Genomic DNA, 17,536 nt, shown 5'->3' on the forward strand with positions numbered 1-17,536 from the left:
TGTCTCATAGCCTTTGAAATCACCAGCCATCTCTCACTCTGCCTGTGGAGAGGCAAGCGACATGCCGTAGTACAAAGGACGGCAAAGAGCTTCCATCTATGCACTGTTCCCCTTTTCCACAACCACAATGAAGCTGACGGGCCTCTGCTGGCTGTACTGGAAACAGATTCAGAGGCCTTCTTAACACAGTGTTCCAGGCAGCACCTCCCAATTGACTGCAGCTGGCTGCAGGGATAAAAACCTATTTACCACCCCCAGTGTTATTGAAGTCATTGTAGGCAGGCAGATTACAGAATAACTGAGCTTTCATCTCTCCCAGTGGAATAAAAAAGAGAAAAGAATCATTGATTTACAGAACTGTTGTAAGATTTAGAGATAACGCATGGAAGAGCACAGCGGTTCCATGGAGCCTGGTACATAGCAGGTGCTCAGGGGCTACAGGCAGCTATTATTATTAGAAGGTTAATGCTGATGGGACACATAGGCATGACCCCACAGCTCAGCAGGGTGAGGAAGTTGGCGAATGTGAGAGAAAAGGTAGTCTTGGCCTCCCTTTGTTTTCCTTCATCTTGGGACATTGCAGACACAAGTATGTGTATTTCAGGTCTATTCTAAATGCACTGAACAGTCTCTTCAGGAACACAGCTCCGGGTTGGCAGCTCACTGCCAATGGGCTACTTCTAGGCCCAGTAAGTTAGGAAGTTCGTACCAGGTAAGCGGTCTGTCCCATGGTACCCACTTCTGGTTAGGCTAGTCACAGGCTGAAGGGCTGAAGAAAGTTCTTTATTCCAAGCCTCATTCAGTTTTCTATAAAACACATATAATAATCTGACTCTAGAGAGAGATATATTGATGATCTAGTGATGGATTCACTGAGGGTTGTTATATGTCTTGAAAAAAGTCTCTCTTAATGAATAGCACGTTTACTTATAGTACATCTTTCTTTGTATAAAATGGAGATGTATTAGCTTCTTTATTTAGTATCATTTACTTATTTAATGTGCTTCTTCAGTGCCTCTGGCTATGTCATCATCTGCTCTGATATGACAACTCCTAAGAGCAAGGATGATGTCTGCTTCATTTAGTTTTTGAAGCACCCAGAATAATGCTTTGCACAATGAGGTTTTTAATCCATTTGTATGCTACCATTGCAGATTGCAATATAAGTTGTCACATACTCATAAGAATGCCATATCATTTTTAGTTTAGACTTTTCAGAACTGGAAATCTAATGAAAAATTTCCATTAGAACAGCATTGAATATCATTACATGCAACACAAATGTATGCTTCTTGGTTTATTTTAACTTTTAAAGTATCAACATTAATTGACTTTCTATTCTAAAAACCTACCCTATGGAGAAAATGTGAAAAATGCTAAAAACTACATAGAAGAAATTAAAAATTCAGCTTTAAGTCCCATGCTGGAAGATAATAACTTTGAACATCCTGGTACTTTTTCCTATATGATTCATTTTAAAGTGGTATTAATATTATCTAATCCTTAACTAATTTTAAGACTTCCAAACATTTCTTCTCACTGTAATTTCCATCCTTTCAGTTACTGATCCTGTATTCTTTCCAGGAAGAATTATTGTTTTGTTATTTTGAATTTATTGAAATGCATTGGGAATTAAGGGAAAGAATTTGCTCTGAGCTGCTAGTGACTGACTCCTGTTTCGAAGGAAAGTTGTGGTTGCCATGAAGGAAAATCAAATCCATCTTGCCCCAGTGCATTTGTTCTTCTGAGAGCCAGGTGAACTGCCTTTGACTCTTTCCCTAGGATTATGTCACCCACCAAGGTAACTTCCTGTTTCAGTAGGTGATGTTAAGAAACAAAACAACACTCTCTCTAAGTTAATCAGTTTTGGAAAATAGAGACTGGCTTTATATTCCAGGGCTTTGATGTGTTTAGTGGTTCCTGTAAGGATCTGCCTCTCTTTTGTTTTGATTGACAAGACCTTTCCTATATATTTGAGCAGTCAAGCAGTCCAGTAGCAGAGGGTAGAGACATTTACCCAGAGCAAAACTTCTATTACTCGTTGTCACTTTCTGAAATCTTGGGTTGCAAGTCTGAGCTCTAAAACAAGAGTTGGCTCCAGTAAGATCAGGTAAGTGCTTTTGCATATTTTAACCTCATCCCACCGGAGGGGAAGTCCAAAAAGCCCTGTGAAGTTCAGATCAGAACAGGAACCGGGAGATCTGATTTGGAAATAAATAACTTCGCAGCCTCTTTAAGCACTAAGGAATTGGGGGTGTTCTGTAATGCAGTGTCCATGCTCACTTCAATATCCAGATATGTTCTGTCTTGAGGACCAAGAGTGAAGGGCATGATTTTGGCTCTTTAAAAGACATAGCAAATGGCCAAACTCAGAGAGGATAGACTTGACAGTAGGTTGGGATTATGTTTTAGACACCTCCAATGACTTCCACCATTTAGATTTAAATTGACTCACAACTAGGTGTCTATTACCTATAAATAGCAGAGGCCATTTGTAGCAAGTAGGATACATTTTTGTGAATGGCCACCAAGTCACGTGCCAGGTTTCATAACACATTGTGCATATACATGTTGGTGATGGGTTAGGTTAGTAAGAGTATATATGGAGCATACAATTACTGTTTATCTACCCCCTTCATTCCCATCCATGACACTGAAAATATAATTTTGAACAAGCATGTAATATGCCACCAATACCCTTGATCTGAGTAAGAAGAATCTGTGTGTGTTCATGTATGATGTTAGGATGGGCATTACTTTGAGAGTGACTCATATTTTGTGTTTGTTTTGAAGAGACCATTGGAACAACTTCTTTAAACACACAAGTCCAGCCCAGCAGCTGGGTTGCAATAAGAAATGCCTGAGGATGCCCTTGAAAGGTTGGGTGTTTAGGGATCACAGTGGGTCCATGGAGTACATACTGGAGGCAGAGGAAACTTGGGGCACCTGTGTTGGAGTCTGGGGACATTTAGGATTCCTTGGCTTCTGCCATCTGAAATGCTAAGAGCAAGATCACTGACAGCACACTGGTGGCTGCTCCATGGAGGGCAGCTGGATGCATCCATAAACTCTCTCTCTCTCTCTCTCTTCCGTCTCTGGGGAACAGCATGAAGCTCGCATACCTTCTCCTTGGCCCCATGGTCCTCCTCCTCCTGGCTGGCTGCAGCTGTGCCCTCAGCACCTCCAGCGGAAACCTGCACACCTTTGTGGGCTGTGCTGTGAGGGAGTTTACTTTCCTGGCCAAGAAGCCAGGCTGCAGGGGCCTTCGGATCACTACGGATGCCTGCTGGGGCCGCTGCGAAACCTGGGAGGTGAGTCCCAAGCCAGGCCCAGGTGGCAATGCCTTCAGAGCCAGTCACTTGGTCTGATTCCTAAGTGTTCATTTTTTAAATGAAATGAGGTAGAGCTGGGACATCTGCCCTTTCCAGTGGGGTTTTAATTTTTTTATGTGTGCTATTTTCTACTCATTTACAGATACATGGAGGAATTCAAGGGGTAAGTGACTGCAAAGTTATGTAGAGAGTCAGTGGGAAGTTGGGGATAAATTCTTGGATCAAGCATGTAACCAGAGCTCTAGCCTCTCTCTGTTTCTCCACCTGTGATAACGCCATCCAGTCAGAGAGAGAGGCCCTAAGCTGTGGCAGGTGAGGGTGGTCCTCAGCCCCTCCTTCTGTGCCTCACCCACAGCTCCGCCCTGCCTCTGCCGCCCCTGCAGTTTCTAGGGGCCTCAGGAGTTGTCACTGGCAGATACTTTAAATCCTTTTATATGCAATTACAACCAGCCTGTCTAGAGACATTGCATTTGAAATGGGGATAAAAATCTCAAAGTTTACTGTTGGACTGGGTTGAGGAGATGTTGTGGAGTGAGAAGAAACATGTCAGCACCCCACCGCGTCACCACAGGTGCCGACTGCTGACTCTCCCCACTGAGGCCCAAGCTGGTCACTAATGGAGTACCAGCTCCGATCTTGTCCCCCCAACTCAAAAACCTTTAGTGACCATCCGCGACTGCAGATTCCATAACCAGCTTTCCAACCTCAACAGTACACTTGCTTCTTTCCCAGTGACAACACATATCCTGAGTTGGCGCCTTGGCAAAGTGATTTGAACCATCCCTTAGGAAATCTCACATTTGACCCTTTCCTCGTGCCCCTTTTCATTTCCATCTGTCGTTACTAAATTTATTCTCTGATGCCTGTCTCCAGTACCAGCTCCATCCCCAGGGGTATTCTGGCTCTGGTCAGCCCATGACTCCAGTCTACCTTTTATCTTACATCCTCCCTCACCACACACCACTCAAATTTAATTTTTTTTGAGGAAAGAGGTTCATTATTGCAACTTTCACAGCTCTTGTCAAAGTGCCCTATACAAATGAGGCATTCAGTAAATATTTGTGGGATTACGTGGGATTGAACTCCACCTGGAGTGGCACATCCTCTAAGCCTTATTGATGGTGTCTGGGAAGCGCAGGAGCACATGAGAAGACAGCGCCATTAGGAAAAATACCCTTCCACTCAGGGACTCAGAGAGCGACCTGCTGTCACTTAGATAAAAGTATGGCCCCACAAATGAATTTGGGTTATGGTGATGAAATCCCCAAATTAAATGAAACCACTCCACCAAATTAGCTTTATTTTTGCTTCATTCAGGGGCTTCAGACCTAATAGCCAAATGAAAATTCAGTTGCTAAGGATACCGTGGCTGTGGCTTGACAACAAATGCACTCAGAGAACTTTAGTACCTTATTGCATTCGGTTGGCCTGGCGGTGTGTCCTCCTGCTCGCGGTTCATTTCTGGGCTGTTCAGAGCTCTTTCTGGGCCCAGATCTCAAGCCACCATTTCCCTTAATTCAGCTTCTCTTCTGGTAAACTGATGAATGTCTTTAATTAGATCATTGTCACAGGGGGTCAGGGATGTGGCCTCACTACAGAAAAGGAAACAAGACCCTTAGAGAAAAGATTCCTCTTAATGTTAGCCAGCTTTTATTGATGCCTGTACTGCACTATGAAAAGAGAGGTTACTTATAGAAAATAAATAGAGAAGAATGAGATTTATTTTTCTAGCAATCTGAAAGCTTCTGTGATACAACACTTATTTTTGGTAACCTGACTGGGGAGCATGTCTGAAGATAAGGATGTTCGTGATGACAATGTGGCTGGATTTACTTTGAAGGTGGAACTGTTACTGGAAATAGCCTTTGCTCATGGCCTAGGTTTAGGGTTGCCAGATCTAGGAAAAAAAAACAGACCAAACCGAACCATGGTGTCAGTTAAATTTAAATGTCAGATAAATAACATTTTCTTTCTTGGTATAAATCTGTCTCATGTGATATTTGGGATGTACTTATACTAAAAAAAAAAAAAATGTTGTCTACTTGAAATTCAAATGTTACTGATGCCCTGTGTTTATCTGGCAACCCTACCTGGGATTTCAGATTACTGAGGGTAAGTGGATATGAAGAAGGATAAAATGTTACCTGAGAAGTAGGAGGAAGCAGTTGGTGTTAAATTCAGCTCTTCTGCTCAGCCCTTGTCAAAAGGAAATACATTATTTTCATGACAGTCATGTTAGAACTTCATCCCAGGCCTCCATTAAGCCTATTTTCTTTGCTCAGGACATGTGAAGTGACTGTCCTTTGAAAGCACGTAAGTTGTTCTACTTTTAGGTTACATTTACTGAAGCCTTCCTGGGTGCTAGGCATAGTGCGTTACATATATCATCTTATGTTTTCTCCACCACAATGCTAAGAGGTAGAAATTTTGTTTCACAAATAAGGACAATGAGGCTTCAATTAAGTGGATTTTCCAAGGTCTCCAGAAAGTGGCAGAACAGGGATTCAAGCTTGGAAGTCTGACTGCAGGATTTGAGATTTTAATTAGTATTTTGTGCTAATTTCCTGATCTATCTACTCTGTTTATCAAGATGATCTTTGAATCCATGATTTATAAAAGGTGAAGGCAAGAGGTGAATCCTGTGATTATCACAACAGCGTACAGAGACCTGTCCTGTTCTGTTTTCTTTCATTGATTCAACAGCTATCGAGCCCCTCCTGAGTGCCAGGATGTACTCAAGGTGGAAATGGCTCCACAGTGAGAAACTGGCCTGAAATCCCTGTCCCAGGGGAGCTTGCTTTTGAGATTGAAATACAGCACAAATACATAGAATACATAACATGTCATGTAGGCCTGAGAAGCACTATGGAGAAAATGCAATCAGGAAGAGGGGGAGGAAATGGCCAGGTGTGGAAGTGGGGTGGTGCCATGTTAAATAGGATGGTCAGAAAAGGCTTCCCTGAGAGGGTGACGTTTGGTCAAAAACATAAAGTTGGTGATGGAGTGAAATAGGCAGGAGAGCTTTTCAGGCAGCAGGAATAGCCAGGCAGAGACTGGGATGGGTTGGGATGTTCTTGGGGGGTTTGAGGAACAATCAGGGGACTACTGTAGCTGGAGCAGAGTAAGGAAACCAGCAAGACGGCTGCTGGAGCACAGCTGAAAGAAGTGCAGGGATGGTGATGCAGGGTCTTGAGGGTGACTTTTACTTTGAATGAGATGAGAAATCACTGGGGCTTTGAGCAGAGGGCAGATGGGATCTGACTTCTATTTTAAAAGGACCACTTGGGGCTGCTGTGGTGTAAACAGACTGGAGGAGGAATGAATGAAAGGAGGAGACCAGATAGAAGACTTTTGTAATGATCAAGTTTATTCATTTGCTAACTGTGTGTCCAGCACTTGCTGTGTGTGGTGGGCTCCCCTGGAGCTCAGGATAAGGCAGTGAACAAGACCAGGCTCCTGCCTTCAGGAATTTGCTTTCTGCTGGGAGGAGACACATGAACAAACAAGTGAATAATAAACTAATTTCTGATAGTGACAAATGGTTATCAAGATAATGAAATAGGGTGATATGTTCTAATGCGCTCCCTGTTTTCTGCCTGCGGGGACAGAAGCCCATTCTGGAACCCCCCTACATTGAAGCACATCATCGCGTCTGTACCTACAATGAGACCAAGCAGGTGACAGTGAAGCTGCCCAGCTGTGCACCAGGAGTCGACCCCTTCTACACCTACCCCGTGGCTGTGCGCTGTGATTGCGGGGCCTGCTCCACTGCCACCACGGAGTGTGAGACCCTCTGAGCTGCCATGGCCTGCAGGACACAGCTGGTGGCCTCATGCCTCACAGAACCCCCTACACGGCAGTACAAGCAGTGTACCCCTGAATTCATGGACTGTAGCATTTCTGCCACACCTGTGGGCGACCTTGCTTGTCTCCCTTAGATCCAGCTCAGGCACAAGGCCCAGAGGCAGCAGACTTATGCTAAAAATGCAAAAATTTTGGATCTTCACTAAAAAATATTCTTTGGTTTATATACCTGCAAATTAAGTTTTCCTTACCTTAAATCTCAGAACATAATTGGTATGGACCACAATCCTCTGATTTGGATTTACAATGTGCCAGTGGTTTAAATGTGTTAGGAGTAATTAGGAAACGGGCCTAGAAAGTCTTTAAATTCTCATGTCCTATTTAACAACTGGGTTCCAACTAGATTTCTGATCAAAGGGCCAGAAGTTAATAAAACCAATTCTTTAGTCCTCATACCCCTGAAGAAAATTCAATTGCAAGCTTCCTTAGAGAAAATACTCCCTTCTCCTCTGAACTGAGCAATTATCTACCTAAGAAATAGAGATTGCTCAGATTGAAAAATGGAGGGTAATAGTAGGTTAAATTGAAAGGTGTCTGCATTTGGGTGATTTCTTTTCCCAAGCAAAATGCCTGAAGTCTCCTTAAGATCCTTCATAAAGAGCCTCCTTTGTGATAAACCCAGAAAAAATATGTAACTAGAGCTATCTTTTAGGCTTAAAAACTTATAAAACTAAGTTCATGTTTTTAGACTCACGTGATGCTCTCCCAAAGCTATGTCCAAAATGATCAATCACAAATACTTTTTCTCAGTTAGCATATTTTAAAGTTAAATTATAATTTTTAAACTCAGAAATTGGACATGTTTTTAGGGTAAAATTGCACTGTTGAATCAGAGGGAGAAGTCTGTGACTGGCTCTGGCTTTCTGTAAAATCTCACAGCAGCTGATTCTCTGTAACTTTTTTTTTTTAACTCTAATGTTATGCAAGTGTCTTTAATTCTAACTTTTTGCAGGTTGAAATTAACCTTGTTCCTTTTGCATGGTATGCCAGGAAAATCTATATGAATGCCAATAAAGCATGTCTTCTGTCTTTTGAATTCAAAAAAATCACTTAAGTCTTTAGTACACTTGGAATAACAATAACAAGCACACTTGAAATGAGCTACAAGGTTATTTTTACTCATACATTAATTTAGGATGTCATGCTTAGTAAGGGACACAGACAGATGAGTGGGCATCACGAGTCCCAGAGGTGGCTTTGTCCATATTTGTACCCCTGGCATATCACAGCTGGGATCTGGGAGTCCTTCAATGAAGTATCGATGAATCTCCAGGAAAAGAGGGAAGCAAATGTTGGGATTGGAGTTCAGGGACTGGGGTGCTGGGGTGGACATCTGGGAAACAAAGACCATGAGCAAAATCCACCCCACTCTTTAGTGCAGATATGTTGATAAGCAAGAAAATCACTCTAACGTAAAAGTAGTCATGTGCGTGGGGTCTCTGCTGGGACAGTGCGTGGTGATTAGGGGTAATACTAAGTGGCACCACTCAAGTGTTTTCAATCCACCCCTAAGAACTTGCCTCAGGTTTTTCTGAAAGGGCTGTTTCTTAGAGAAATGGGGGAAAAAGCAGAAGCAGTAAGGGCTTGCCAGAATTTGAGGAGAGACCGTAGGGTCAGTGAGGGTCCTAGCAGCAAACAAATGATAAGAGTGGGATGCTGAGGAGAGTTAAATGAGGAGACTGCTGATGATAAATGAGTGGGCAGAATTAAGGAAACCAGCAAAGAGGGGCGAAACACTTCTTATAGGTGTTGAGAAGCAAATGGGCAACTGTAGATGGAAGAAATAATAAGAAGTGGTCAAAGTGATTGTCAGACCCCAGAGAGAACTGCAGGAGAGGGATGCCTGACAGGAGCTACAAACTTTTGTAGGAGGAGGCAGCCATTACCAAACAGGGCCTTGGGGGAGCGGGGTCGGAGGCAAACCACAAGCTCGCTCTGCTCCTGCGCCCTGGCCTGCCAATCAGACGGGAAGGTGAAGAGCGAGGGAGCCCGCTGATGCTGGCCTCCTGGAAGCAGGTTGAAGAGTGGAGAGCGGATCTAAGGGGGCAGGTGGGTAAAATCCAGCGTGGCTCTCCTCTGGGAAGCTTGGCCAGAATGCCACAGGCGGCGAAGTTGGCTGTGATGGCCGCGAGGCGTGCTGCACCCACGCGATTACTGAGCCGGCCCTGGGATGGACTGAGACGGGTGCCCACGGAAAGGTACGCACTGGCTAAGAGAGCATCTGCGAGATGCGGGAACACTGGTCATGACCAGGCCTGAGACACGGTGGGACGGCTGGTGGTTAAGTGCAGCGAAAGCACTCAGGGCCTGGTATGAGAGCTGCCTTTGAAGAGACTTTCTCCTCCTGAAGCCGGAGGGCAGACTGCGCCGAAACTCAGGCCGCAGACTGAATTTGGAGAGCAGCTGAATTATTAAAAAAAGCTAAATGCACTACTTAGCAGTGAAGGTTATTCTAGGAAAGGAGCGGGACACAGAGCCCTGGAGGGGCTGACAGTTCGTGGATGAGCTTGAGGTTCCCTAGCAGAAGGGGTCTGTTCCCCTTGCTAGAGGAGATCGTCCTGCCCGCGCATGGGGACCAGGCCAGGCCCGACCTGAGGGTGTTTCACGTGATCGGACTTGCCCTCCTCAAATACTGCCCACAACCCCCCATTGGTTCCACAAGGATAATTAGGGTGTAGTCTCAGAAGGACCCAGCTAGGAAAAAAGTTCCCTGTGATGAGAGGAAAAGATTCTCCCCAGAAGCTGCCTCAGTACTGACTAAGGTAAACAGAGATGGGTGGAATGCACTTGGGAATCATGAGGGACACGTGTCAGACCGGGATGAGAGCGGTAGGTGGCAGCACGTAAGACCGGGTAAGAGTTTATTCATATCGGCACATTCTCCCATGACTCAGGACCTAACATCCTCACAGGGGCACCGGGATCTGGTCCCAGTGTGCTTTTGAAATGGCTCTTCAAAGCTTGGGCAAAACAGAGGCTTAATGAACACAAGATGCCAGAACTGTCCTGGAAGAGTATTTGAGGGCAAAAGGCTCAGAGCTCTGAGTCGGCTGGAATGGATTTATTACGTAAGACTAGAGGACTCACCAGCTGGCTGTGCTCACTGAGGGTTCCGTGGGCACGCTCCTCACCGCAGCCATAAGGAATGCACTAATGAGGGCCACCTGCATCTTAGAAAAGCTCCCTAGTGGCTGCCCTCTGTAGATTGGGTTGCTGGCAGGAGAGACTGCCATGAGGCTGGGCTTCCTGGTGTCAGTGGAGGTGAGAGGGGCCTGGAATAGCAGAGAGCAGTGGGGCCAGCCGCAGGAGGCCAGCTGAACAGAACTGCTGCAAGAGGCAGCTACGCAGTGGCAACCTGAGAACTCTGATCTACATCAGAGTGTTCCCAGTCCGTGGTGTTAAAAAAACTTCTACAATAAATATATATTATAATCAGAAGAGTTATTAATTAAAAAGTAAAATACCTGTCAGTGCTAACCTTGAATCTTTTCAAATCTTTCTCCTCTCTTCCTTTCTCCTGCCCACCTCAATTCCACAAATGTTTATTAACTATAATTATGTGCAAGGCGCTGTGTTTGGGAAATAAAGACATAAATATTGCTATGATTTCTGGGTTTCTTACTGTAAGCAGGACATCTTAATTCTTTATAATTCTTGGGTCAACCATGCTCATGGCCATTGTTAATTGCCATTTCCCCCTCTTTTTTATTGCATATTGCTGATATCAATCTTGTATTGGTTTCAAATGTACAACACAGTGGTTCAACAGTTACCCATATTATTAAATCCTCATACCCTCTAGTGTAGTTACTATCTATCTACATAAAAAGATGTTACAGAATCATTGACTATATTCTCCATGTTGTACCACCGTCCTCTGACCAAATTATGTTGTGATTGTGAATTACTGTGCCCCTCTATCCCCCTACCCATCTCCCCACCACCTGCCCCAATCCCTTCTCCTTGGTAACTACTAGTCACTTCTCAATGTCTGAGTCTATTGCTGTTTTGTTCCTCTGTTTCACTTTGTTTTTTTTTATTCCACAAATAAGGGAAATCATATGGTATTTGTTTTTCTTCACCTGGCCTATTTCACTGGGCATAATATCCTCTAGCTCCATCCATGTTGTTGCAAATGGCAGGATTTCTTTTCTTTTTATGACTGAATAATATTCCACTGTGTCTATGTACCACATCCTCTTTATCCATCCATCTATTGATGGACATATTATTGCCATTTTACCATGACCATTTTACTGATGATGAAGCCCAAAGCTCAAAGAGGTCAAATAACTTGCTCAGGATCAGACAGCTGGTAGGCAGCATGAGCCAGGTTTCTTTGACCCAGAGCCAGACTGTTTCCATCAGAGCATGATGCCTTTTTGGCTCCTCCCAAGTCATTCTTTCTTGGAGAAGTCTCTGAATGTATTTATGTCAGACTCTCTCTCACCACTGACTGGCAGGTTTGCGATCTCTCCTGGAGGTGGCTCAGTGCCTGTTTGCATTGTTTTGTGGAAATTGCAGTTTTTCTCTACTTTCCTGTATAACCTCTAGGAAGATAATGCTTTACTCTAGCTCAAATCAAAGATTACAAGAGGAGAGACTGACAGAGAAAAGGAACAGAGCCTCAAAGGAAATTCAGAGGGACTGCTGTGGAGAGGAGGGTTGTATGCTCTCAACTGCTTCCAGGCAGTGTGAACACTGGGAGCAAGAGAAAGATGGCTCAGTGTCTTTTAGGGGAGCTTTAGATAAAACTAACTCAGTAACTTCTTACTCTTGGAAATATGTTTTTTTTCCTCAGATTATTAGAAGCTAAGGAGAAAGAGAATTCCTAGATCTTTCCCCCCATTTTTGAATGAAGAATATAAATTTGCACAGCTTATTCTACTTCTGGGTTTGTTAGCTCCATTGATTCAAATGCTAATTCATGCGTCCCTTCTTCCATTGGTTAAGAAATGAAGGAGCCACCAGGAAAGTAACCAATTCTGCTGCAGTGATACAATTAACTCTTCAAATTAATGAGGTTTTAAACATAATAAAAAGGCTTTCTGAGGTAATAAATGAACTGTATATCTAACGGAAAACAACGTAGCATTGATGAAAAGGTTGTACTTCATAAAGTGTTCCAAGAGGCCTGCTTGTCTTCTTCATTCAGGATAATGTTTTCTTAAAAATAATTCTTATTATTTCTGGTTTTCTTCAAAATATTAATGCAAATTATTAAGAAGCAACATTTAAACCATGCTTTAGTAAATTCTGCAAATCTCATATTCTGTTGAAATTTTCTACTAATGAAACAATTTACTGGATTAGAAGCATTTTGGACTTTATTTATAAGATGAATCTTCTGGCATATATATATATAAATATATACATATATATATATATATATATATATATATTTTTTTTTTTTACAATGATCTCCTTTGGTTTTAATGAATGGGATTGGGATTGTTTGGAATTGTGTACAGGGAGATTGAGGTTTGGTGGCTGGTTGTTGTGATCCTGGAGTATCTGAAGGGGGTGCTAAAGATCTCTGAGGAGGTGATGTTTAATGACAGGAAGAAACAGGGGAAGGTTGAGGTAAAAAGGAGCAGGTGCAAAACACTGTAATTGGTCATGTAAGGCAGAGACTTCTCTGCAATGATAAGGAATTTAGAAGGATTATTCTATTCTCTGCTTCAGGTCCTTATTATCAGGAATAAAGCAAACATTTCCTAAGCTCTTTGGCTTTATATTTGACTCTAAGTTTCCCCCAGCTGTACAATTTCTTTAGCATATTGAATAATTGAGTTAAAAAAAAGAGGCTTTCTGATATACAGGATCAATTACATGTCTTGACCTTGATTGTGGATCATTGGGCTTCTGGAAAGTCATTCAAATACAAGCACTCCCAAACAAACAGACAAATAAATAGACAACATTCTCCAAAAAAGAAAAAAGAACATTGCTTTAGTAAAGAATATCAGTATTACCAAGGCAAAAAAAGTAATTTTCTATTGGTGATGTTGAGGATTGGATTACCAGCAAGCAATAAATGTAAATATCCCCAAGTCACAGATAACATACTTTAAATCATTTGAAAGAACATTTATTCACCTAAAATAAACTATATACCTGCACAATAAAGGATATTGATGAATTATTTAAAAGTCCTTTTCTCAAGGAAGTATACATGCAGAATTGTGCACTTAAAATAGAAAATTTAATCTTGTTAGTTTACAAGTTCTTTCTGCAGGAAATGCATGAATAGATCATGCTTTCTTGGCCTCACTATGTTGCTCATACAGCGATTCCTAAGATGGCAAAGTGCACTGTCAAAGGAAGGCGATCTAAGCTTCTAGGTTGTTCTGAAACTCCATCTGCATATCGAAATTAAAATATCTCAGGGGACCAATTTTGCTGAATGGAATTAAGATATCCAGCATTTAAAGAGATGTTGGGAATGTTTTAAGAGGAAAATTTTGCTCAGCTTTTGGCGCCTGCTTGAGCAAGCTCAGGAAGCTAATGCTGAAACATCTCCCTGTTGAAACATAAACACTAGTAAATGAGAAACAAAGTCCAATTGAAATAGGCTGCAAATTTCAGCATTAACAAATTCTGAGCCTATTTCAGGACAAAGCCAAAGGAACTAATGTGCCAGAAGTTCACTCCTGCCCATCTCTACCCTGTAAGCTGCACACCAGTGAAAAAGTAGAAACAAGCGGGCTCTGATCAGGGTTTTTCTTCTTCAGCACTTGATTATTTCAACGTGCTTAATTCAATAGAAATGTTTTCATTCAATTGGGAAGAGGCTTTCAGATGTCTTGGACTAAGACTTTATTTTACTGCTGCAGTAAATGGACTGAGAATCAAACAGTTAAATTACCAGTGCATGGATTCTTGAAGAGAGGTTGTCTGTTGATGCTGCTTTTCTTGCCCTATTAGTTTCTTGTGAATAATATAAAAGACTTTATTTCATGGCTTGGGGAAGGAAGTGAACGAGTGGTGTGCAGTGCTGTGGCAAGCTGTAGGAGGATATGCTGTCCCTGGTGTAAGTACATTTTGGCAGCTTGTACCAGTGGTTATGAGCAAGAAATCAGGGACACATTTGCAATAATGAAAATAATCTTTGGTAAGACTGTTTTTGGATTTGACTAAACCCTTCCAAGAATGCTAGCTGCTTCGGGTAGCCAAGCTCCTCTCAGATATAAGAGCTGTCCTAGTTTAAAAGCTTTCAGCTTACGGGTATCCTGGGACACAGTGGGTTCTTGTAGCTGAGAGTGTGGAGGAGGACACCTGATTTTAGGTACGAGAGTCAGAACTGCCAGCAGGGTGAAGGGAAGCCTGCTATAGGAGGCAGAAGGTGGTCCTTTACAGAAGAGGTGGTCCTTCCTGTGTGTGGCTGCCTGCACGCTGGCATTAGGTCTTTATTCTGGGATGGAATCACTAATACTATAGCTAGAAAACTAGTAGGCAATTTTCAGGTACAAAGGAAGTGGTAGTCTTTGAGCTCTTTCTTGTTCGAACATAGGTATGATTTGCCTTCAGAACTTCTTCAGCAATAATTGGAATAAGGTGATAAACTTCAGTATGTGTGTGTGGTTGTGTACAGTTTTGTAAGGGCTCTTGAGCACAAGTGGGAGAACAAAGTCTTCCCAGTGATGTTTAGTAAAAATATGCTGAATAAGTGGATACAACTCGGTCTGGGCTTTGGGCAATAAAGATATAAATCTGTGGGATGCCTTGTTTAGAGGACAAGTTGTATTCAATCCTTATTTTGGTGTCTGGAGCACATCTTCAACAATGAGGACAGAAGTTTCACCAAAAGTTTTATGCCTCCGAAATTTGTTTTATCTTCATTTTATAAGTTTATAACTTCCTGTCTTATTTCTTCATGATAAATACTGTTGGAGGACATTTTTTCTGTCTGTTATAAACACCAAAAAAGCTTTCAGAACAGAAGTACTTCAGATTTAGCAGATCTTTCAAATCAGATGCTGCTTTTCTGCCTTTGATTCCAAAATGTGCTTATTCCTTTCCTGCAGCTGGGCAGCACATGACAAGAAAAAAACAGACTTCTGAGAGCCTTTTTATTCATCTGGTAAATGTGAACAACTCAAATATCAGCCTAAGGAAGACCCCTAAAGGTAGCATGAGGGAGACAGGCAAAGCTGATGGGTTCTTTTTCTGGCAACTACATGTCTGTAGACTTGTGACAAATTCGGTTGTCTCACAGGTCATTACTTCTCAAGTTTTAATGTGCACACAAGTCACCTGGGAGTCTTATTAAAATGCAGGTTTGGATTTGGTAGGTCTGGACTGGGCCTGAGAGCCTCTAGTCCTGAAAGCTGTCAGGTGAAGCTGATGGGCCATTGTTTGGGTAGCGAATGGCTGGACCATTTCCCATTGCAGCAGAGGTCTTGGAGAGGGGGTCTTCTTGAGAGTCTAATGGAGACAACCTTGGATTGAAATGAGAGTAGGAAATGAGAATAGGAAAAATATATTTTAATGACTTAAAAGTCAGAAAATGGCACAAAACAAATGCAAGGTTAAAGAGTACGTGAAATAATATTCCATTCACTATGAAAAGGGTACATCGAATAACCATACATAAGAAGCGGATTGTAAGAAGGCCAGCCCGTGAGCAGGCCAGCAGGACAGCCCTGACCATCATCTCCTCTTAGAGATTACATGCAGAGGAACATGGACTGTTTCTACTGGGATGAAATTATGCCAATATGTACTTAAACAGCAACTACTGCTTATTCGGAGCAAAAAACAGTGTAAGCCAGGTGATGAGAAGAATGTAGAATTCATAACCTTTCCTGCCCATGGCTCCTCCAGGATAAAAACATCTGATTGCTTAAAAGAATTGCTTTAAAAAAATGGCAGGTGGTGGTAACTTTACGTGTGTATTTACAAAGCTGCCCCACACATACTGCCCTGCCATGAAAATATTTCTATTTTTTCTCCAAAGAATTAACATAAATTCAAAAGACTGACTTGTGCAGGGTCACGAGGAGGCTAAGTGCGCTACTGTGGCTTCTCTGTGAGACTCAGTTCTGGGCCTTGGGGACCTTCTCCTCAAATTGCCCCAGACATCATATTCCCCTAAATCACAGATCAGATCCTGTTGATCAAAGATAACTGCATATGTTGGGAGGCTTGGAGGACATGGCTAAAAATGTAACAAAATGACTCCAGCTATATAGAATCATGAAGCTTCTAAGCCACTGCAGATTTCAGAACAAAATGAAATTACCAGGGTAGAATACGTTTAAAACATACACACACAAAAGGGCTCTGAATTTTGACATAATATCCCCTAAGGAGAAAAAGAATAGATTGCAACCAAGATGCAGTTTTTAATTTCCTGTTGTGGAAGTGAAAAGCCAAGGACTGTTGTGGAACTGGCATCCCCTCAAATCCATAGATGAGCCAGACCCTCCTTGACTCATCCCTCCCCCATCCCACAGGGATCTCCAAAGAGCCAATCTCAGCCCCTGATGCCTGAAGGGCCTGTAGGTACATGTTGGGTCTTGAATTTCCTTTTTGGTCCTTGTTGACCACGGAAGCACCATGCATTGTTGCTTTTGCTCATATTTTCATTTTGTTATTGCTGTTGTGTATTTTAAGTGCAATCTTTCTACTTAGAGATATTCCGTGGAAGATGAGTAACTCTCATTCATACAAGTAACTGAGGTTCTTTCCGGATATCCCAAAAGCATCCTTTTCAGATTTTAAGTCATGTTTGGGCCTCAGGAAACTTTCAGAATAATTTGTTCACTCATATCTCTTCATAAGTTTCACTTGATTCTCCGTTCTATGTTAGCAGAGAAGGTTCAAGGGTGATGGCCCGCGTTGCTATTGAAAACCCCAAGGGGGATGCCCAGCATGCCGTCCATTTTATAAGGAATCATGAAGTGGAATTATCTGGGATTATTAAGACTGACCCTGCTGGCTGACTCTGCTTAGACACCCAGACACATGGCCTGCTTTTCATACGAACAGTCCTCCTTTCTTCCCTATGCCTCTAGAAACCAGGCAGAAGTTTTCAATTCTCTGGGAAAATTGTTGGGTGTATATTTTTTGCCTTGTATTTGGTTTTAGTTTTCTCTCCATTCTCTAAATGTTTCCTTTTTAACAGTACCTAACTTCCTTTGTAAGTAACTTGGCTTCCCTGAGCTTCTCTTTTCCTTTCTGTTCCTAATGGTCCTTGAAATGAAAATATTTTGCTGTATTTCCTTATTGGTACCTGGGCGGCCTACTCAATGGCTCTTTAGAGACTAGCTGGTGACCTATGGTTCTCTCTGTTGAGGGAGACTGCACATTTTGCATTCTGGCATCTGAACGTTGGA

General features: G+C 42.4%; 1 protein-coding gene across 1 annotated transcript; it reads left to right on the forward strand.

Moving 5' to 3' along the window:
- The first annotated feature begins 3,107 nt into the window (after positions 1–3,107).
- GPHB5 (glycoprotein hormone subunit beta 5) lies at positions 3,108–7,221 on the forward strand. The gene is made up of 2 exons (XM_036896274.2): positions 3,108–3,311; positions 6,941–7,221. Exons 1-2 carry the CDS (start codon positions 3,108–3,110, stop codon positions 7,127–7,129), a joined length of 393 nt encoding a protein of 130 aa, XP_036752169.1. The 3' UTR covers positions 7,130–7,221.
- Positions 7,222–17,536: the final 10,315 nt, after the last annotated feature.

Source organism: Manis pentadactyla, chromosome 11 (assembly GCF_030020395.1).
Source record: "Manis pentadactyla isolate mManPen7 chromosome 11, mManPen7.hap1, whole genome shotgun sequence".
Lineage (NCBI taxonomy): Eukaryota > Metazoa > Chordata > Mammalia > Pholidota > Manidae > Manis > Manis pentadactyla.